This window comes from Falco peregrinus, chromosome 14 (assembly GCF_023634155.1).
Source record: "Falco peregrinus isolate bFalPer1 chromosome 14, bFalPer1.pri, whole genome shotgun sequence".
In the NCBI taxonomy this organism is placed as follows: Eukaryota; Metazoa; Chordata; class Aves; order Falconiformes; family Falconidae; genus Falco; species Falco peregrinus.
This window is the reverse complement of record NC_073734.1, coordinates 3,618,635-3,642,523: the sequence shown is the minus strand read 5'-3', so window position 1 is coordinate 3,642,523 and position 23,889 is coordinate 3,618,635. Positions and strand designations below refer to the sequence as shown.

Below are 23,889 nucleotides of genomic sequence, written 5' to 3'. Positions count from 1 at the left end.
TATCTACCAGGTTCAAAGCCTCCTGGGAAATACGACTGCCACGTTGCTCCATTAAGAAAGGGGCTTACACTTGTTTATCAAGAGCTTTGAAAGTGACTTTCTGGGCATTCCTGGAGTTCTGTGCTCCAAATGTGCTCGGCACGTTCAGCAGTTTTAAACTCTTCTCTGCGTTTGTTAGTGATACCATCATCTCTAGTCTGTAAGTGTATTTGTATGAGTGGTCAGCCCACTCTTAGCCCATCTGCAGATTTCATTTGGGAATAAATATTTGTTTTTCTTTTAGGGCATTTGAATTGTAGGCAGGGCCATCTGCCTCGCCTTGAAACTTGAACTGCACCTGGAATGGAGTTGCTCTTTCATCAGATGGGGAAATAATTTGGTTTCTTATTTTGTGGCCTGAAAGCATTCGGTTTAAGCTTCAGTAATTCAGTTAAGTTATTTGCTGCCACTTAAGTAAAAAAGGTGCTTTTGGAGGTGTGGTAGCAAGGAAAGGATTATAATATATATACTCCTTGCCATGCAGGTACTTCAATATATTAACACAACAGCAAAATAATTCATTTAGGAGGACTACTACCTTTCTGCACCTGAGCCAAGGAGCCTACAGGCTTTGTTTTTACTGAATTGAGTTTTCAGATGTAGAGGAAAGACAGCTGAAGTACTCTGGGCCTTTGAAACACTTCATAGAGTGTGATACTAGTTACCTGTTTAAGAAACTCTTTGAGTACAAGTTTCACCCCCCCACCCCCCCCACCCCCCCCCCCCCCCCAGAAGTCCAGTAAGGAAAGACAACTTAATTGAGCTGGAGAGATCTTTAAGTATAATGGCATATGACTCTTGAGAAGCTGGCCATAGCAGACTATAATAGCTCAGTTTATTGGGGGGTGAGGTGGGATAGTCTTAGGTGATGGATGCTGGAATTCTCAGAAACTTTTGTCAGGTATGCTGTAACCATGCAGATACGATCTTTATCTGCATGCTTGCCAGTTATCTCCAGGAGCTCCGACCCTCAGTGGACTCATCTTCCATTATATTGCCTTTCCTTGAATCAGTGTCAAGCTTCAGCATATACAAGGTGTTAACTGTATACACAGCTTAACTGTAGATACCAAACTGAAGAAGGTTTGAATGAAGGGGAGAGGGGAGTACAAAAGCTGTGAAAGGTATACTGTTGATAACTAGGCCATGCTTATTTATTATTTTTCGTGACTTCAGAGATGAGATACCCAATTCACTGACCAGGCAGCAATTTAAAATAAGACAGGGGTTTTTTTCTTCTTCTTCTTTTTTTTTTTTTTTTTTTCTCCTCTCCTACCTTTAATTGTGGAAACAATTGTCAGGTATTTTGGGTGGTAAAAAGATAAATGGTTCAAGAAGTTGTTAGATTTGTAGAGGTTATATCTATTTAGGGAGGCCTGCAAACTAGGGAGTCTGTAGCCAATTCTCAGAATTTGGAAAGTCTTCTAATAGAAATATTTTAAATGTACTGGTTCTTGTGAACCTTTCCTTATAGTTGGCTGCTATCAGAGGAAAGATGTGGGCTAATCAATATTTAGTTTGATTTGTTAACAACCATCCTTAAGTTTTATGTAACTTGGCAGTTCCAGAGCAGTTATAGCAGAGATTCTTTCGTTGCTGTCTCTCCGATTCCATTGGGGTCTTAGCTCTGTAGTACAGAAAGGGATCTTTTATCCACCTTTTGCTGTTAAATGGTTGGCTTAGGTTCCCACTTCTCTCTTGAGAGTCATGTGCGAACATATTTGAAACTATTAAGTTTCAAAACCTGTTTTTACAAAAAACTTGCATCTTTATTTCCTTGAGGAATTCCTTCCAGGTGTCCAGGTGCAGTATTTATTGTGCAGGCTTGCGTGTGGTTGAACACGCACCTCCTTAGCTGCATCTAGCTTTACCTGCAGCCCGGGAGGCTTGGTGTGTATCGGCAGCACTGCTTGTCGGGAAGAATGAAGGGCTTGTAGGTGCAGGGCTTGAGATGGAACTGTAGCACCTTGTGCTTGATGAAAGCTTACTTTGAGCAAATGCTGTCCATAACACTGTACCGTTCAGGCTCACTAAAAAATTTATTTATAACCTTTCTTCCAATTTCCGGCGCGAGCGTGTTCATCATAGCTGCTGTTAGCGCTAAAGGTGACAGAAAGCTGAGCGGGCAACCTGGGATTTGTGTGCCATGCTCCGAGATGCCTTCTGACTGTATGAGATGCGTGTGAAGCATCCAGGCTGTCTCATTATTTTCAGTGGCTTTTTTTTTAATATTGATGTGGTTTTACCTCCTAATCTGGGATCTTGCAATATTGGAGAGAAACTGGTGAGATACAAGAGCCTTGAGCTCCATCACTTTCACACAACATGTCACTTTTGTGTACCTGGTTAGTCAGTTTATTAGGAGCGGTGTTACAGATGTCAGGCTTTCAGCAGAGCTTTCTTTTAACTGTGCCAAGGAGTATTGTTTGTTAAACATTACTTCGTGTTTGTTTTTAAAAATTAAGTTTATCACCAAACATAGTAATTGAATTCTAAGTAGAAACCAAAATGACGGTAGGAAGCATAAATATTTCTCAGTTTTGGGGAGGATGAAAGAAGATACTTTTTATTGTCAGTATCTTACTGGGATGAGTAAAAGGAGGGAGGCGTGAAGATGGCTTGTGGGCTCAAGGAGCTGGACATCATGCTAGGAGTTACTAGGGCATGTCAAGCCTCATGAACTTGATGCTCAGGATTATAATAAAATATGAACCCAAGAGGTGACTGCAATGTATTAACTCTGTGTGAATACCTGTACACTCTTGTTCTTCATGTCAAATATCATAGTATAGCCTCAAAAGAAAAAAATGCCCATATGCTGGTGTTACATTTCTTGTCCTACAGCAAATGTAAGAGATGGCAAAAATAACTCTTCTGGAAAAAAAGGTGCAAACCTGCCAAGGCTGAGAACTGTTGTTGTGAGACAATAGCAAATTGAGGGTTGGGGGGGACTTCTGAATTTGCCTCTGAATTTGAATGGTGCTTTGCACCAAAGGAGCTAGCTCCGCTGGCTGGAGCAGCTGAATTACCTCTGTGTTTCTGGTGAACTTTGATTTTGAACCAATAATGGTGTTTTGAAGTGGTTGATAAATAGCTGCTATTGATATTCTTTGGTGATACTGTATTTGGGGTTCTTTGAGCATTTGAGAAATGAAGTCTTTGTAGTGACAGAATGCGAAGATGGGGAGAAACCCAGCTATCCTTAAAAGTCAGTTCAGTGCAGAATCACAAATAAAGAAATGCCATAACGACCCTATAGAACAGTGTTATATGGCAAAATGAGGTTTGAATTCCTTAATTGAATTTTCATACCTGTCATGTTTGGATTCTTTCCAAACATAAGCTTAGATCTATTTCCTGCATGCTGGAAGATTAAAACATGGCAACGTTGGATTTATTTCTTCTTTAATACTTAAGGTATTGTGAAGGGATTGGGATCTCCACCCCTGCCCCCATTTTGGGTTGTTCGAGAGAAATGTGTATCCTTAAATACTACTCCTGTTATGTGATAAAGCCTTTCAAATATGTTGCTGGAGTGTTTTAACTGTTTAGCGGAGCAGTGCCCTGTTTGTCCACTGATGTTTTAGTAGTCTCTTTTGAGTTTTTGGGTTTTTGTCTGGAGTTTACAACTGCATAGGATAAGACTTTTCAGTAAGTCATTACTGGTCCATTTCTTGAAGTGACAATTGCTAAATAATGTTGTTCTCTATTTCTGAGATGTGTAAAATTGGATGCAAACAAGACACAGGATTTATACTGCCTGTCTACATTTATAAAAGTACTCTTTGAGCTGTGAATGGGGATGACTGAAACACAGCCAGGAAAGCTTTATTTGATATTTGGATGAACGCCATAAATAGAATTCAGCTAACACATGCCTTTGTCAGTTGTTGAAATTCAACTTTAAAAGGATTAATTTCTCAACCCTACCCTGCTGTGCAGAATCCTGAATATTGAGATTAACAGCTTCTCTGAAGGTTAGTGGAATACTGCAGTAACTGATTTTTGTTCAGTTATGAATTGCTTGCAAAATTACCTTTTTAATACTATATTTTTTGGTACTAACACTTGTGCTTTAAAAAAATGCAAGAAGCAACTTCTGGCGTTCATTTTTAAGTACAAGAAATAATGATATTATGATTGTGATAAAATTGTAATGACTTTGGTAGTTAATAATATATTACTGATCATCTTTCTTTAAAAATGAAGTGGCTGTCTTCCAGCAAACTCTTCTCTCTTCTTCACTAACATATTATAATGTACATTTCAGTATTGGAGGAGCAGCACTTGCAGGCAAGATTTGGTTTTTGCAGTGCCCAGTGCTACATCATCAACACGGAGCGCTCAAATTCTCTGTTGATTCTTCAGAGTGGGGCTGCACCAAGATACTTTTTAATCATGAAGTTGTCTAGTGCAGGCAGAACTGTGACATCTGCCTTTCCCTATGTGCTCATGAATCATGTTGATTTAGGGTTTGCTTCTTTTGTCTGAAGCCAGGGGGAACTGGAAGGAAGATTTTCTGTTTGGCTGTGTAAAACATCCTTGTATACACTGCAGTTTCTTTGAAAACCTGCCACTGTTGCTGTAGCAGCAATATAGGTCTGCCAGTATTGACAATAACAGGAGCACTGGCGGGAAGACTTGCTTCCAGTCTTTTACTTTACCGTCTACAGATACTCTGAATATAGTGTGGTAGGTAAAGAGGGAGGGAATAGTACTCTGTAGTTTGTTTCCACTGTCCTCTCTTTAGAGGTGATACTGAAATGAAAGCACCAGTACAATGTCAGGAAGCATAGCAAGTGTCTTGCTGACGTACCTTCATTTGAGAGCTGGGTGAAAAATAGTGCTCCAGGTAGTGCTGGGGAACTTACTCAGAATACATTAATGTCTACAGGAACAGATGGAAGTAGTCTTCACCTGTTTTAGGTTACACCATCAATTTGCACCGAGTCCTATGTTTAATCCCATTATCCCAAGACGTAATCAAAGATGTGAAATGAAAGCATTGTTTTAGTGTTACCTAGTGGATTGAGCACTGGGTAGGACAAACTCGATTGTATCCTGCTGCTGGCTGGGCAGCACAAGAAGTGACGTTCTTCCCGCCCGCAATCAGTTTCTGCAAAAAATAGGAGTAATCAGACTGACAGCTTTGTAAAATGTTTTAAAGTGTTTGCATCAAGACTGCTAAGGAGTGTATGGTGTCCTTTTGCTCAACTTCACTGAGTACAGGCCTTTTCTTGCTCTTCAGCTTTTGCCATGCAGTTATGCGACAGGTATCTTTATGCTTTAGTAGGACTTGGCAGTGTTAGGTTTACGGTTGGACTTGATGATCTTAGAGGTCTCTTCTAACCTAAATGATTCTATGATTCTTTGCACGGTTGCTGTGTTTTATCTGTTCTTACGTGTGCTGAAGCAGGGTCTTCCCTTCTTGCTCTGGATGCCAAGTTAAATCTTTCTCCAGGGCTGTTTGCCTCAATTTCACTGCTGCTAAGCAAGCCTATTTTTAAGTCTACTGAAGTTGCAAAAATGTTGGGAAATACAGAAACTCTGATAGTTTGTAATATAAATCCTCTTTTGACAGGTACAGAACAAAAGCTGATTTACTCTTTATGTTGTCTATTCTTTACTTCTACCAAATCTTTTTTGTAACTTATAAAATCTCTGCTGTACCTTAAGCAGAGCTGCCACTGTCTGCAGTTGTTACGGGTGATTCTCACTTGTATGAGTGAGAGTTTGGATCTCCTGTGGAGTACCCAAAAAAGCCAACCAACCAAACAAAAATGAAAGGGGAAAAAACCCAAGCCCAAAACCCCAACAACAAAACCACCACACCGGAGTAGAAAGTACTTTAGTGGTCACAGATTCATCTGGCCCTTGCCTATCTCAGCCTGTTTCTGTTCTGTTTTTATGCACCAGGCGCTCTTTCTTCTAGTTGCCTTTCTCAGAGTCTCAAAGCTTCCTCTGTTGAGCTTCTTACTGAGTCCTCGTTATCCTGCTTTGGCTTCCCATCTGTGCAGTCCCTGTTCCTGATCACTGCCCCTTATCTGCGTGCCATCTCATGGAACAGCAATTCTTTAAATATTCCACTGGCTAGCTACAAATTCTGTATCATTTGCACAAAAGTATAGGTGTGTATTCTCAATGTAGCTGTAGTAATGTTTCATCTTGCTAACTCTGAGTCAAAAGAGCAAAATTTACTCCATAGGATCCTGATGTTACTTCTCCCAGCTTAGCCTAGGTGTAATGAGAGCAGTCACTGTGCCATGAAATGTGGAGTTTCTGAATTGGTTCCAATGCCTGTTATACTTGGGGGTGGCCTAAGCCTTCTGAAACGTATCGTCTATTCTCTGTGCTGTAATAACCAAACTTGTTCAGTAAATGCTTTTTCTGGGATCTGCAGGTGAACCTGTTTGTCTTTGGTGTATGTACAGAAGGAGCTGAGGGGAGGACTAAGAACCAGAGGGCTCATCAGCTGGCTCCTACAGGTTCTTCCTGACAGGCAAAATAGTTTGCTTCAAAGTATTCCCACACCCAAGCTTTTGTATACAGAAAAATCCATGAGGGTAACATGGCACTCACATTATGCAGTGAAGCAAGACATTGGTTAGATGTTGAATATTTAGAGCTAGCACCCCCCCTGTTTCCGCTGCACAGCCCCGCCCCCCCCAAAAAAACAACAACCCCACACAACCAAAAACCCAAAAACCCCCCCAAAACCCAAACAAAACACACAACAAACAAACAAACCCCAACAAAATCAAAACCCAACAACCAAAACCGAAACAAACCCTCTTTGTGAACTAAGCTGTTGTGGTGGAAGAATTCAACCGCTAAACTATATTTATCATAGACACTGGACTTCTGAGTAGAACAGAACTTCAGGATAAAAACCCCAAACCAACCACAAGGTCTTCTGGCAGATTCAGAGGCCTAGACTTTTCAAGTATATTTTGGTTTTAGGATCTCTTACCTGCAAAACTGACTGAAAGATACTTAGTTGCAGGTACGGTTTTGTTAAAATGCAGCTAGGTTTGGAGTGAGGAGTGACAGTCAGGCCCTTAGTTGACATTTGGAACTCTGCAAATACAGGTTTAGCCCAAAACTGTGTCTTAACGTGAACTGATTAGCGTAATAGAATCTTTGTACGTGTCTGTATGGGTACTCTGAACCGGTGTTTGTATGCTTAGCTGGGCTTACGGTGGAGTATAGACACCATTTTTTTTCCTTTATAGAGTTTCTGTAATTTGCTGAGCATGTGTGCTCTGCTTTTCTTTTCTCGCCTACCCCCTGTGTAGGAGAGGCTGCTTGCAGGTTCATGTATTTCTAATTGTTTTTTAATTTTAGTTCCATATAAACAAGTCTCTTTGCCTGTTTGCTTGCTTGTTTTTTTGATCAGCTTAGAGTACATCATTAGAAGAGATTTCTGCTTGGATGCTGCCAGCTGATTAGAAGAGTACACCAAGGTTTTGTCTAATCTCTGGTGTGACTGTCATGTGCTGCAGCAAGGAAATGGCTTTGGAAGAAGCAGCCAAATCTGTACGGGTATTAAAAAATGTTGAGGAGCCTAGTATCAGTGTGGATCAAATGGGCAGCCATTCAGTGCAGGGAGCTTATTAAAAGACAAGGATTAACTTTGCTGCTGTTCATGAGGTCATAGAAGTGGTAAGGGATTCCAGGATGTGCCTACTCTTAAAGGCAAGAAATGCCAGCTGCAAATGGAAAATGTCTCTGCTTCTGCTGCAAACAATTTGGCTGGTTCTCATCATCACCCATTTACTGATTGCACGCTCCTGCATGATTGCCTTTTGAACAGGAAGGATGCCATTACCTTTTAGCCTGGGGGTGAGGATAAAATGGGTGCTGCTCAAGAAGCCCCCTGAATTAGAGGAGGTGAAGTCACCGGGACAGACCGCTGTGGCAGAACAGACAGACAGGTGGGCTGGGGGAGGGCTGGGGCTGTTTTTCAGTGACCTCCAGGCTGGGCCTGGGTGACAACATGGAGAAGTGGCGTTGAAGTAGGAGCTGGAGCTGCAGCGAGGTTAAATGATGTCTGACATCTTTGTTATTAAGAGGAAAACTGTAGGGAAAAAAAAAAGGGGGATTTTCCACATTGTGATTAGAAATGGATTTACAGGCTATTACATGCAATGGAAGGATGGCTTCAGCTAAAGGCAAAAGCAATACTTTCCTGGGTTGCTTTTTTTGTGTTCTTAACTATGTGTTGTCAAAAATAACCTGCCAACATTTCCCCGCTATTTCAAGTTTAACTGGTTATTCTACTGAATTTAAATTGATTACTTAAGGGGGAAAAAAAAACACAAACCAAACAGGCAGGAGAGGGAATTACATGCCTAGAAAGCAGAAACAGCTATTTTATTGCATATTGCTCTTTTAATTCTATAGCAGAATTCTGTGGAGCTGTAGCAGTCTGGAGTAGATGACCTTTTCAGATGTTGATATCTGTCTCCCGCTATGTTAGTTATGGCCTCATTTGCTAGTAGGTTAGGGCAAAGTTCTCCATCAAGTTCATAACACGGCTTCCACGTGTGGAAGTTCTGAGTGGCGTGGCTTTGCTTTTGGTACAGAATAGCAAAGGGTAGGGACATCGCTGGTACATCTAAAGAGCATTCCATAACGTTTAAGGCATTTGGTGGTACTGGCAAAATGAGGATGTACGCATTCCTCATGGATGAGCCTGCTGTTGCATTTAAACATTGGAAATGGGTATCTTCTGCTGTTTTCCGTATCTTCTGTGCTCCCAGTGTCACCGAGTGCTGAGTTAAAAGATCTTTGGTCAACCAACCAGAAGGTTCTCAATTAAATTTACTGGTAGGCTAGGAAAGCCTCACAAAAGTTTGGGAACAGACAAGTTCTTCTGTAACATCATGAACCAGTCCTAGCACAGTGTGAGTTAGAGGCACTAAATTACTAGAAATCGCAGTTCTTAATCTGTATAGCTGAAATTCCTATGTAGATGCAACCAAAACATCGTTCAAGATTCATTAAAGGTAGGTAGCTGCAGAAAAGTTCTGCAAGTGCTGCATGTGGTGGAATACTGGATCAGTGTGTACTTGGTTTGCTGCATTACAGCTGAACTAATTATTTGCAACTAATTTCATCAGCTGTAATGGGGAAAGTACTTCTCTTTCTTTTTCTGCCTTCTGTCTTCTTGAAGTGACAGCATCTGTCTCCATTTCAGCATTACACTTGTGTTATTTAGCAGGACACCTTTTACTTGAAAGCGGCTTGTGTTCTGACCATAAGAGGTTATCTGAAATGAGAATTCTCCTTTTTCGTTACGAGGGAGAGCACTCTCCCTGGTGAGAATATGAATGCTTTGGAAAAAGCGGAGCTTTCTTTGGGACATGTCCAAAGCTCCAGTGACTTCTCACAGTTGTCTTAGCACTCCCAAGCAGGAAGCAGTTCTGTTAAGTTGTGTTCCCTTTTCTTTCATAAGCTTAACTGCTATGTTCCTAAGAATAAAGTTTAAATAGAATCACAGTTTACTATTTAGTAAGGAGGAATCTAATGTTGCTGGTCACAAGGCATGTTGTGCTTCTAAAAGGTCCTTTGATACTGTGGTGATGAGAATGGTTTAAAAATTTCAGTATAGTGTTTTCTGTTGGTGGTGATGGGGGAAGGCTGGAGCACTTGAATTTTGCTGTAAGCCCAGATGCCTGTTATTTAGCCTGGTTAGTCTGTGTTTAGAAACCTAAAAACATTCTTACAAAAGGGACAACGTGTGTGCGTGCACTAAGGTGCAGTGAGTAAAATAAGAAGAAAAAGAGCGCTTACAAATTTCAGTTTGCCATCATGAACCACCAGCTCTTTGCACTTCCACTGTAATATCATCTGATCAGCTTCACGCACTCTTTCCTACCTTCTTGGAGTTATTTTGCTAAATCATTCCAAGGCCTCTCCACTCTCTCCCTCAGACAGAGCTCCTGTCACCAGCTGCTGGGACTGATCCAGGTACATGTTGACCCAAGAATATATTTTTGTTCAGACTCATGGTAACGTATCCAGCCCTTTCACAGATAGGTTTTGTTCAGTTCTTTTAACGTAAATTGAACTGATTTCACTTGTGCGTAGCAGTTTATACGAGGTGAGCATCCCTTCTAGCAGTGTCGTATTTCCTTTAGTGTATCTTCTGGATGTGTTGCTGCTTTTGCAGTTCTTTGGGAAAAGCGGCGGTGAATACCTTTTGCCTGGGACTGGATGCTGGCTCGGTTCCCACTGATAGCCGAGTGTACTGGCATGCTTATTATTTGGCTTGGATACATTGTTGTTGATGTGCTGCAATAACAAGCAAGTCCAGTGTCATATTACTTGATTATTTTTCATTAATATTTCAATTCTGAATGTTTTGTGCAGTTTCAAGAAGTACATAACAAAATCTTGCCTTTCTCAGATTTAAAATTTTGTGTTGTTGGATATTGACCTGATGTTGGGTGCTGTTCTGGTCAATAAAGCCATGTGAAATATAATTTTCTGAACTGTCAGTATAACTGGCAGGAAGATCAAAGTTACAAGCAGCTGATCTCAGATGAGAGATTATAGGAGCAGGATAATCGGATAAAGGGTGGTTGAAGAAATTTGACACTTAAAATACTTTTTGTAAATCTGCCTGTCCCCGTGTGTCCTGGATTTCAGTAGTAGAATTTGCAAAGCTCGGGCTCATCTAGTTAGGGCATTTTGAGGAAAGATACAAGACTCGGAACTCTGTTGTAAACAGGATGTGTAATAACTGATGACATGAATGCAGGTGAAAGTTTGTATGTGGAAATGAGTGTGTGTGACTCTTGGCTGATCATAAGTGATTTGTTATTTTGTTTGTGTGTTGATCTTGTTTATATTTCATAATAGTAATCCTGAAATGCATGTTCCTCTCTTCCTATTTGGAGAAAGAAAATATGTTTAGGGGAGGTGCTGGGTACAAATGGAGCTACTTCTAGCAAAAAAAACCCCAGACACTTGAGATCAACTAATCTATTTATCGAGAGGATTTGAAATCGGCAGTAAGTTACAAGACACTTTGTGCTGTTGTGTTGGCTGGCTGAAATGCGACTCATTGATTCAACACAGTGGCTGCTGAATACAGGAATTCTGTCTATATCTTTTTTTTTTGCTAATCAGATAGAAATATGTAATATGCCGAATTTTTATTTTTGCCTTCAAATGTAATACTACATTTACGTAACAGCCTTTTCTTTTTTGTGGGTGTTTTCCACATGAATAAACATAAAATTTTAGCAGAAAATTTCATGTACTTTGTGTTTGTGGGTGTGTGCACACGTATGTAAAACATAGTGGTAGAGGTGAACTGATGAATAGGGGATGGAGCTTTAGCTATTTAAATAGAGTATCAGGCGTGGATGGAAACTATATCCTCTGGGGAAGAATTAGTTTCCTTGCAACAATTCTAATCTTTCTGGAATCTGTCAGTTTTTGCTTTAATGCTATTTATAGTGCAGCATATATAAACATTGGCCTGTGTTTAAGTGAAAACACAAAGTTTCATTTGAAGTCTGATTTGGGTAGAGCAGGTTTGTTGCAGTAAACTTTCTTAAGGGTACCAAAACAATTTCAGATTCCTCAGAGAAGCTTGGAACGATAGCTTCCCTAGTAATCTAGCTCTCTAGAGATGTGGTTTAGACTATGAAACTACATCTGTTCTGAAGACAAGCCAGGAGAGGGTTGGGGTTTTGTTTTGATTTGTTTTGTGTTGCTTGATTTTTTTAAAGCTTGGATTTGACTTTAAACTTCTGTCATGTGTTTATAGAACGGTTTGGGTTGGAAGGGAGCTTTAAAAGTCATCTAGTCCAGCCCCCATGTCATGGGCCAGGACACCTTCCACTAGATCAGCTTGCTCGGAGCCCTGTCCTGCCTGGCCTTGAACACTTGCAGTGATGGGGTATCCGCAGCCTCTCTGGTCAAACCTGTTCCAGTGTTTCACCACCCTTGTTGTAAAAAATGTCTTCCTTATCTAGTCTGAATCCCCCCTCTTTTGATTTAAAACCATGACCCCTTGTCCTGTCACTGCAGGCCCTACTGAAAAGTCTGTCCCCATCTTCCTTAAAAGCCCTCTTTAAGTATTGAAAGGTCATTATAAGGTCTCCCCAGAGCCTTTTCCTCTCCCGGCTGGACAACCCCAACTCTCAGCCTCTCCTCAGCTGTCTCAGCCTGTGCTCCAGCCCTCGGACCATTTTGTGGCCTCCTCTGGACCCACTCCAACAGGTCAATGCCTTTCCTGTGCTGCCGTAATCCCATGGTTTTGATCTTTTTTCTTCCTCGTGTTCCCCAGTAGACCTCCCATGTTTTCCCCTCGCTCCTGTTTGGGACTTTTCTTACGCAGCGTTTCCACACTGCTGGGAAGGGAGGTAGGTTATGGGGAGCCACAAGAGGACAGGGGAAGATCACTTCCCCAGCTTTTCCAGGCCTGAGGAGGTATTGGTGGTGGCTGGGGCTGGGCTGTCTGTTTTGGACCTTCATGGTGCTGTTTGTTCTCCTCTTCCACCACATCTGTGTTCTCTTAGGCTGTGCCTCGTAGCTGTGTTCCCTTCCATCCTAACAGCTAGCTCTGTCCTCTTGTATTTACAGCTGTCAAGGCTAATGCCAGCTGTTCTTCCAAGTGTAGGGCTCATCTTCAGTTTTAGGTGTGGTATTCCAAGTGCATCAGCATAAAAGCCAGGTGTCATGTTTTAGACCATGTTTCAAGTAGTTCGGTCTTTTATCAATGAAGCATGAAATTAAATATTTGCTCTTAATAGTCTTGTGATCTTTGGGAATGTGCTTCGGTTCTAATGCTGACTTTTCTTTCCTTCCTCCTCTTTGTCACGTTGTTAGAATTATTCACAAAGATTATAATTGTGCTTGTTGTGGATTTCTGTTAAAATGTATGTGCTCCCTGAGGAAAAAAATACGCTGTGGGAGTTTTGGATCTGAGTATCTCTTTAAAGCAGCAAACTTGACAGAACCTTCATGATGATTGAGAGTTAAAAATAAATTTCTTAAACAAAAAACACCTCCAATAACTAACCTGAAGAGAAACACTCACTCTTACCTAATAACTCAGCCTTTGGAAATGAGGCTTTGTATTCAACACCAGATATCTTATGAGTCATGACGGAATTATGGTGATGAGTAACTCTCTCCTCAAAGAGGATTTCTTGAGAGACAGCAGAAAGGAATGAAAAATGTATGTATATATGTGCAACGTTGTTCTGGTTTCAGCTGGGATGGACTTTATTATTTTCCTAGGAGCTGGTATGATGCTGTGTTTTGGCTTTGATGTGAGACTTTTCAGTTCCTCAGGCCTTGCTAGCAAAAAGGCTGGAGGGGCACAAGGAGTTGGGAGGGGACACATAGGGAGGGGAATCAGAGCTATAAATAATTCACCTTTATGTTGCAAATCCAGATCTACTTGAGCCACTTCAATCTTGGCTGCTTTATCTACCTGCTGATTGTTTAAATGTTCTTGAGTAGCTCCACTCTTGGGTACATGAGCATCTATATGATGCATTTTTACAACCAGGTTCTCCACCCGAGCAGCGATACCCTGCCATAATGCAGCAGCCCAGATGGGTTTACCTCTGTGTTGCCAATTGCTCTTCTTCCATTGCTGTAACCCTCCCCACGGGGCATTTGCCACCAGCCGTGAGTCAGTATAGAGGTAAAGTATCGGCCACCTTTCTCATTCAGCGGCATCTGAGGCTTCCCGGATAGCTTTCACTTCTGCAATCTGGCTGGATTCACCTTCTCCTTCAGCAGTTTCTGCAGCTTGTTTACTGATGGGTCCTGCCGTATTGCTGACCCAAACTAGCCAAAGAGATACTCCATACCATGGGATGTCGTGCATGGTGTATATATACCTGGGGGGCTGGCCGGGTGGGCAGGCCGTCGCTCTGGGACTGGCTGGGCATCGGTCTGCAGGCGGTGAGCAGTTGCACTGCGCACCACGTGTTCCTTCTTCCTTTCCCTCTGAATTTTATTCTTCCCCTTCCCCTTTTCATTATAACTGTTACTGCCATCATTGTTATTATTTTTCTTTCATTTTTATTCAATTTCAGTTATTCAGTTGTTCTTATGTCAACCCGTGAGTTTTATGTTCCTTTCCAACTCTCCTCCCCATCCCTCGGGGGGGGTTGTGGGGGAGTGACTGAGCAGCTGTCTGGTACTTAATTACCAGCCGGGGTTAAACCACAACAAACATATACATAAAAATAAGGTTTCTATACATACGTGCACACACACATACGCTGTGTTACAATCCCTCATTTTGGGGCCCCTCACTAAACATTTTGTATTACAGAAATACTTGGTGAGTTGCTTCCAGTGTCTTAGACATAAAAGAATATTCAGCATAAGCAAAGCTGCCTGTCAAGTGACTGCATCAGCTTTAAATATTGCTACTACTCCTCTAGAGGCAACAGCCTTCCCAGCTCTGGCACAGGGAAGAATTAAGCCATTCTTAGATGGCTTAATAGGAAGAATTTGTTCCAGGGTACACTTGGAGCTAAGATTGCTTTTTATCAACAGTGGTGAATGGGCATAATTTTCCATACAAGAGGTAGTGACGGATACCTCGGGTGGTAATTACAGTGCTGCAGCTGCTCCAGCACTGAACACCTGCCTATGGCTGGCTTTTCAACTGAAGGGAGCTCTGATTTTACTAACCTCCTGTAAGTAGTAGTACCGGTGCCAGCCAGAAGAAAGGCTGATGCTCACTTAGAAGGGATGGCTGGCTGGAGCTATGGTACAGACTGCTGGCTGCAGGGGCAATAATACTTAGCGGTGCAGGGAAGTCAAGTAGGGAAGCACTGTCTCATGTCATAACTGTATTTTTATTCAGCTGGTATTTGTGCTCTTCATTGTTGTGATAAAATCCGAACCTTTCATTCTTGAATTAAGAATTATTCATCTTGAATTAAGATACTCATCTTGAAAAAACATTGTAGTTCAGTAGGAACTAGACCCACACACACCTTATGGTTTCTAAACACCACATTTTATTTGGAGGGTTTTTTTGACTTACCAATAGCTGTACCAGCAGCCAAGCTTATAGGAGTCATTCAGTGTGGAAATAAATAGACGTCTTCTCTGAAAGCTGCCTGCCTTTTTGTGGTCCACAGAAGCTTTCTCAGAACGCAGCATGACAAATAACAAACATCTGCAAAATAGGCAGCGCCGGCTGTGTTTCTGTGCATGTAGAATGTGAGGTGGCTCGGGAGCATGAGCTGGACTGGCTAGTTTTTAGAAAGGTGCAAACGCACGTGTTTAGTTCTTTCATGTAAATTCCCCAGGATTTGTACATGAGGGCTGGGTTAACAGCTTGTGAAAGCAAACTGAGAGCCCAGATTGAAAATCCCCAATAGCAGTCAGCGTAAGTGCATTAATAGGGTTCTTGCTCTAATACTTGTGTGTATTAAACCACATTTGAATTTACCATGACACCTGTTGACAAACTGTATTGTCCTGGCGTCTCTGCAGAAACTGCCTGGTAGTGACTATTTAAAGCAGTAACCTGACTGCTTGGCTTCCCATTTCTGGATTTTACACTGGTCCTCCCTGTTGTTAAAACTGAATACAGCTGCGCAGAGTGTTAAATGCCATTAGATCAAATATGCTCCTTTTTGCAAGGCAAATGACGCACAGCCTCTCTACTCTTCCTTCAGTGGATGGGCCAGCCAGAACTTGACTGGTCGATTTTTAATCTTTTTTTACCCAAGGCAGGGTAGGTAACAGTTGATCTTCTAGTGCCCTTTTTGTTCTTGTTCCAAGAGTGAATGAATGTCTGTTGCATCTCTCTCCCATTAATTTAGCACTTGTGGTTCACTGGAAGAAGTACATTCAATAAAATAAGACAAACCCCCCCCCTCTACTTTCTTCACTGTCCTCAGACATTTTTGTTCAAATATCAGTATGACTTCTTTCTGGTTATTTAGTCAATGGATATTTTTTGGTTTTACTTTGTACTTTCTGCACTCCCTTCCTATCTTAAAATAGAACTGTGCCTTCATAGTCCCCTTCCACCTCATTGGCACAGCAGGCATAAAGAGGTAGTATTTGGGCAATAACAATTTTAAATAGTTTAGTTTGGTTTTTAATTTTTGCATTGGATTGAAGTCTGTATGCACATGCAGCTTAAGTAAAAATTGTAAGAAAAAATAAAGGCATGATTCTCTGATTCACCTTTTTTAATAAAGGCTAAAATTTAGAATACATTTAAACAACGTAAGAGCTCATACACATAAAAAGTACATAATACTCCTGCTTAATAAAATGTGTTATCACTAAAACGGAACTAACCTTTTTTTGGAAAAGTAAATGAAGTATAAAATGAGAAGCACCATTGTAACTGTATCTTTACATAAGCAATTTTAAACTGGTCTAATTTATTTTACTTTGAAAGCCAGTTTTATGGTGTTGAAAATCACTAGCTCAGGAGAATATGAAATTAGGTCTTAATATCTGAGGAAAGTTAATTTTAAAAAGACAAGTCCTCTTTGAGGGAAATGCTAATGCAGCTGTTCCTCATAGTAGAACAGGAGCAAAAGTTTGCCTTTTTGCTTTGCCTTTTGTGCATTGTAAGGTCGTCATTAAGCACAAGTAAATATATATTCTCAGCATTATAGGTAACTTTCATAGAAAACCTCTGCAGAGGTTTCTGTTTGGGATTGGGATTGCAGCCTCTAGTTGCCAATATTTGGATTATCATTTTAAATTAAAACAATGTTGTTTTGGTTATTTGTTATGGTACTGAAAAGTTAGTTCTCTGAAAAGTGGGTGTAACTGGAAAAAAAAAAAAGGATGATGTTGCAGCAGATGGGCCAAAGTTTGCTGGGCTGTGGAGCTGACTCCGGTTACACCTTGCTGCCAGTTTGCAGCTGTTGTTGGGAGTTGCTTGTGATTTTGTACATGACAGGCAAGTCGTATCCCGTAAACAGCATTAAAAGTTTTCTTGGGCTCTTTTTATGCCAGTTAGTGGTGGGAGTGTTTGAACTCTTACCCAGTAGGGTAGCTGTTCTGGTTTGTGGCATTTCTATGTGTTATATTTTTAATACAATTATGTGTTGCTGGGTGTGCATATACGTGTGTGTTTCCTAGAGTATGGTTCACTTTTTACGGGGCCTAATGCAATTAAAGCTTTTTAGTTAACAACTTTGTGAGTTTTCTAATTTTTACAGAATTGCTGCACAGGTGTATTTTACTTGAGGATCAATTGAGTATAGTTGTTGCTTCATGGGGGGGAAAAATTCTTCTAAAATGCACATTGAGTTTTCCATATATGTTTCAGACACCTAAATAATACATAGAAAGGCATTTCATGAAGTTTTGTGGGGTGGAATGGTTGATGCAGTTTACAGCTGTTCATCTAGGTTATTTTCATCTCCAAATCGAGTGTCTGAAATGATGCATCTTTGGTGTATGCCTGGGAAGAGGTGCATTTACAGCTGTGTGCTCATGCCTGAGCAGTTGTTCTCTCTGAGTAAGAGCTCAGTGGAACGTTCTCCATCTCTGGGTGCATAGAGAGCTCTTACTACTTGAACTCTGAAGCAGCCATCCAACAGTAGGCAGTGACCTGCTTTGAGCTGTCAGCAAGCATGGGGGGGCAGGTTGAACACGAGGCTGTTGACTTCGCTTCTTGTGTGTCTTGGGTGATGAAGCTGTTGGGTGAGCTGTGTGGGGTGGCCACAGCAGTTTCGCAATAGAGAAGGTGCAAAGAAGTTGCTTAGAGGTTCTGCTATGGTACAGAATCTGCCACGGTTCCCTCAAAGAGCTTTCTGTGTAAACTGGACCAGCACTAGCCATTTTGTTAGTAGGAACTGCTTTCTTTCAAGCATCTTCATGAGTTTACAGCAAAAAGAAATGGCGTAGATAAGTAAAAGTAAAGGATCTTACAAAATAGGAATTAGCGTTTATTGCATGGGAAGACTTTATAGGATGTTCAGCAGATGATGATACTAAATTAGGCTCTTTTTCCTTGGAAGTCAGTTGCACAATTTGAATTCTGAGAACAGGTTTGCCTTTGATTCTCATGTAATTTTTTCGTACGTGTTGTCAGCCCCTTCATTCTAAATGAGTATAGCGTCTGTGGAAGTTCATGAATTATTTCTTTGTTTGAACAAGTTTGTGTCCTTCTGTTTTGGTCTTGAGAATGTGTATCTTAATGTCTTAGTGGTTTGTTTGTTTTCTGAAATAACTTTATTCCACAATGTTAAGATCTCCAAGTGTTTGTTTGGATTATTGTTTGTATCTTTTAGGAAAAAACATAATTTCTTCTCTCTTACAGAATATGAATAAATTTTTGACTAAATTCTTTTTGTTCAACAGAATCTGTCTATGACCTTCTCCCAAAGGAGCTGCAGTTACCACCTTCCAGAGAAACATCTGTAGCATCCATGAGCCAAACAAGTGGTGGCGAGGCAGGTTCGCCGCCTCCAGCTGTAGTTGCTGCTGGTAAGCATTCTCGTTTATTCAGTTGCTTTGTTAAGGTTTGTAGCGTTCTGGCCAACATGAACAGTGCTGGCAAAGTTTTGATTGTAAAAATAGAGCTTGTGTAGAAGTAACAGAGTTCATTCTAGGAGAATTTAGGTAATATAAATTAAACTGAGTGATCTAAATTATCAGATATTCTATGTTAACGGTTGCTGTATGTCACATATATATCTTCATAAGAAATTATCTGTTTTGCTCTGCTGTTATTATGCAGCACAGACCTGTTAACTCCTAGAATGCACTCTTGTCTTCAGAGATAATAAATACCTATTTGGAACTAAGGCAGAATGCTGACTGACTGTAAAACAGCGCATTCTAGATAGGATAAAAAAATGGAATGGGAGATTACATTTTGGGCTGTGAAGCTTTTACCAAACTAAGGAGGAGGAAAGGTCATGTTTTCCTTTGAGGCCTGAGGAAGCTTAGTATTTAAACTCCATTCACATGTAGCTCTCTCTTGTAATGTATTACAGAATTCTCAAATACGTGAGAATATAATATACATCAGGATAGCACTTGTATAAACTGAAAAGTTTAAGTTAGTTATTTTTCTAATTGACAGCATAAAAAATGAGGCATGACCTTTTTATCTTTGTCTTTATTTTACTCCCAGTCATGTTTTAGACTTTAGTCTAAAGACTCTGTCATTAATTTTCATTAAACATAAAAATGTGAGGATTTAAGGACAAAGTTCTGGTTTGTGAGGTTAGCTGTAGTGCTGGTTTGCATCTGGAATCCTTATCAGTAACTTGTATATATTAGTAAACAGCTGTGCAATGAGGAAAAAACAATCATTGCGCTCATGATAGATGCATCTTTCTTCATTGGATAAGGGTTTTTTTTTGTATAATTTGATCCCCATATTTCTTACAAGGTCATGTTCCACTTTCCTAATTGGTCTTAAATTTTGGCTTGAGAAAAATGTATATATTTAAGGTGAAGATTCAGATAGCTGCATTACCCTTTTTTCTCTCTGTGAATTCATATGCATTAAATGTTTGTGTGAGAATGTTTCCCAGATTTGCATGGTACAGGAATCCTGATCAGAAACTAAAGTGATTGTAGACTTGTCAGAGAAACTTTACAGCACTGCTCACCATTCATGTTTTGCCAGACCTCTTCTAAGAGAACCTGTGGATTTAACTGTGCACAGTGGAACTTCGGTCATTGAAAGAAATTGATGGTTTTATTTATTATATTGAAAGGCTTTGATATTTTTATATCACTTATTCAAAAATAATTTGGGCATATATTTCTAAAATCAAGATACGTAATGATCGGTTTGGTTTGAAGACATAGCAACAATGAAATCTTGTAGAAACATATACCTCAAAAACAAGTGGGGAAAAAAAAAATCCCACAAACCCTGTTACACTGTAAATCCACAGATAGACATGAACTGCTAATTAATTCTGTATCTAACAGAAAAGACTTTAAAACTTGAATGGAACTAAATGTCTGTTACCTCCAGGTATTTAGTGTCTGCTAACAGCCAGTCCAGTTCCTTTTAAAAAAACCTAAGAACGTGTTAGTTGTGTTCGGGTTAAACTGCAGCACAATTGTCTTGAATGAAAAACTTAAAAAAAAAATAGCTTTGAGATCTTTTGTTGACACTGAAAGGAGACCTACTCATTCAATTAAGAACACTTACCAATGTTGGAGATTGTGTAGTTTCACAAAGACTTTAAGCTGAATATGCTGCCGGAAGAGGAGTTTTTCCTGTGTGTGCTGCAGAGCTGTTGGATCAAGGACCTGCTCCGTGTTAGAGTTGCCCTGGATGGGTTCGCTGCAGGTCTACAGAAATGCTTTTGGTGGCACAAGGAAAGGAGTAATACTTTGGTGGCACAAGGAAGGGGATAGAAGGAGCAGTAAAAAAGGTGGAGCTAGCTTCTCTCAATGGCTTTCAGTTTCTGCTGGTTTAAATTGTTAACTGAATTGGGGCTTTGGAGGGCTTCCATCAGAGTTGTGACGAGACAGTTAAGTTTCTGGGTGCCGTTAAAATCAGGATCAGAAGTATTAAGCACAAGCAACTTTAGTTCTCCAAGTTGTTAAAAACTGTCTGGTTGGTTGGTTGTTTTTTTTTAAAAAAAACCCAAATGGAGCAAAGACTACTTTTGTTTTCATTGTCTATGTCACTGTCCATTACAGCGAGGACAAGAACAATTCAATCTTGGTCTTCTGTAAACACATGATTGTGATGACCAGGATCATTCAGCGGTGAGCTGTGCTGTGTGCACGTGTAAGGAGAGGTGAGCACTGAGCAGCGTGCCTGGTGCTGTGGTGGGAGAGTGGGTGCCCAGCTTCCATAGGGGTCAGGGAAGGCTCAGCCTCAGCATTTTGGCCAAAAAGTATCAGATAGGTAGTTGTAATGTAACAGGTTAGTGGGCTTTTTGTGTGTGTTTTGATGTTTTTCCCCACTCTTCCACCACATCCTTGAAAGAAAATACATGTATCTTAGATAAATATTTACCTGCAAAACAGGTCTGTAAGCTGTGTTCCAAAACTATAGAGGCAGAGCAGAAAGCTGAAAAGAACAGTCCTTGCTCCTCCCTCTGGTGTTGGGAGGTTATATATATGTAAAGTATATATTAAAATATAATACATAATAAAACCCAAGGGTGGTCAGATGATTGGGTATCTCTGGTAAGTCTGAGGCCAGACCTTTTTTTTTCCTCTTTAAAGCTGGGGTCAAACTCTTAGGAACAGAGGAAGGAACATCAGTGTCTACAAAAGTTGTAGGTGAGGTTAGGAGGACAGGGGAATTTACTCTTTGCAGTAGATCTCAGTGGATTGTTTTATAGTCATAGTTGCCCCCCCCCCCCCCCCAATTCCTGCTGTGTAGTGACTGGTTAGGATTCCTCCCCTAAGCCATCTTGAGCTCAGCATTCTGAACTGATGCTGGTACCTGCAGCACACAGCGACCTTGGAGGAGGAGGGGTCTCCGGTGTTCTACGTTTTCTTCCAGAATCCCTGGAGCACTTTTGCTTTTCATAGAGGTTAGCTCTATGTTTCCTCTGCACCCAAATCTCTCCACTTTCACAATAGAATAGCACACAAGTGTTTCAGCTGCATTCTTGCTGTAGCTACACCATGTTTCTAGAGAAACATAGAGAAATGTATTCCATTTTACTATTTTTCTTTAATTGTTTTAGGGTTGCTTCAGTGTCTTCGAAAAGTTACTATCGTGTTTTTGAGCCCTGTTCACCCTGCCTCGTGTAGTAATGAGAAGTCTGGCTGGGCTGGGCTCTGATTTCTTAGGAAAATCAGCCTGGGCTTTCTGCCTGTCTATATGCTTATACAGAAAAACATAAATATACAGAAAAACATAAATACATATTTCACATACATATTTTTAAAGAGCAAGATTGACTATTCATTTGCATGTATCAAGTCCTTAATAGGCATATTTTTGAGGAGCTGACACTATGCAGACAATAGGGTGAGGAGGAAAGGTGAATTTGGCCACCTAGTAGTGCTCCTGTATCTGTCAGCTCTTACTTGCTCTAAACCCTCACTTCTTTGGGAGATGATAGGGGAACGACAGTTCAGTCTCCATAGCATTGTAGGTAACTTGATTTACTCTTGCTTCTAAAAGGAAAGGCTAATTTGAAATGCTGCTAGCAACACTGTATGTAGAAGTCAATGGCAGGTATGATTACTCTCGATAATGAGAGGATTGCATTACAGGGAACGATCCAAAGTGGGGAGGGCTTTTTACTGCTCCTGTAATAGTTAACACAGTTAGTTCTCTGCTTCCAAAAACACAGAGTAAGATAGTATCTGGCCGAAATTCAGAAACTTGTGGCTTTTCTGTCAGTCACTTTGCTGTGGGGTTTTGTTCCATATAAATCACATTATAGGTGAGAAATATATATTGCTGCAGTTAACTTCTCTGGTTTTTTTGGAGGAGCAGGATGGGCTGTTTTTAGCAGTGATGACCTTGCAGGGGCAGACTTCTAGTTCTTCCATTTGGAAATTTGTTTTGTGATTTACAGAACAGTTTTAAGAGTATTAAAATGGAATGTTACTGATTGGATTTTCATTAATTTGTTAATAAATGTGTATCTCCTATTCATTAATCCAGACAAAAGAGGTATTACCCACTCTCTGAATATCAAACAGGCAAGTATAATTTAATAGAACTCCAGGATTTTGAGCTGCAATGTTCACAACCTGAGCTGCTCTCTCAAGCTTCTAATTCTGTTATTCTTCCGGAAGGTAGAAGGGAGGGAAAGGATCTACTTTTGCTGCTAGAAACTGTTCTCTGTGCTTGCTGTTTGAATTGCAAGTGTCTTTGTTCAGGGGACAGGAAAAGGAGGATTTTGCCTGGTGCGGTACCATAAACACATTAAATATGAATCATCTTCCAGACTCTTGAAATGCATGAGGGTGTCATGCTGAGAAATGTCATTGTAAGCTGTGCCTGGAGATTTCTTACATGAAATAAATGTGCCTGAAGCTTTAATAATGCCTTCTACACAATATTTTTAAGCTCCAGTTGCAAGGAGGGATGCTTGATTCCTTTCACTTGCTTCTTAAAGGTTGAACAGTTTTTTCGTGTTGATCAAGACTCACTGAACAAGTGCTTCAAATGCTAATTTAAGTCCTTCCTTCACACTGCTAATTTAAGTCCTTCCTCAAAGGTGTCCTTCTAGTTGGCAGGTCAACACCTTATTCTTGTCTTTTGAGGATGATGCAGGAGTATGTTCAACTACACACTTGAAACAACTGTTGCATTTTCATCTTTTATCTCCAGTTACAGGAATGCTCAAACCTTCTGAACCCCAGTGAAGAAAACTTACAGAAACTTGCCCCTCTGCTTATCATCCATTCATTCTTTCTGTAGCAGCTCTTGGAATGAGCTTCTTCAGCTTGTTGATGATCTCTTACTTAAGCTACTCTGTTTTCCAGAGAGGTATACATTTCCATACTTTTTTTAATTGCTCCCCAGGACAGTATTTCCTGCATCATTTCCATTCAGACATTTTCCAGTGCTTACTTCAAATTGGATTGTCCACAGAGTGGTGTTCTTGCTGTAACAAAAGGGTAACAGTTTTTATGTGACTGAAATATATATTTACTGATCTCTTTTTGCATTCTTCATACTTGATTACAATTAATCTGGGAGGTATTGAATTTTTCTGGCTCCCAAACACCTATAATTGTATCCTGGGCAAATACTTAGTAAAGGATAAAGCTTTACCTTTTCGTGGTCATGTCAATTTTGTGCTCCTTTTTAAGTAAAGGGACAAACTACTAGTCCCAGACAGGCATAATTGGCTTTTTTGGTCAGTTGTTGTTGAAACACTTGCCATAAGCATTTTTGGTTAGTTTAATTATGAAAATAAGGCT

General features: G+C 40.4%; 1 protein-coding gene across 6 annotated transcripts in view; it reads left to right on the top strand.

Moving 5' to 3' along the window:
• Positions 1-23,889, top strand: part of NFAT5 (nuclear factor of activated T cells 5) — a 75,779-nt gene that overhangs the window by 9,087 nt on the left and 42,803 nt on the right. For 5 of the 6 annotated variants that reach the window (XM_055818722.1, XM_055818721.1, XM_055818719.1 and 2 more), the window contains one exon: positions 18,373-18,498. In XM_055818722.1, the coding sequence (XP_055674697.1) occupies positions 18,373-18,498 (126 nt within the window). Of the gene's footprint in view, positions 1-18,371; positions 18,499-23,889 lie in introns of those variants that run through there. The other variant, XM_055818724.1, reaches the window with a different exon arrangement.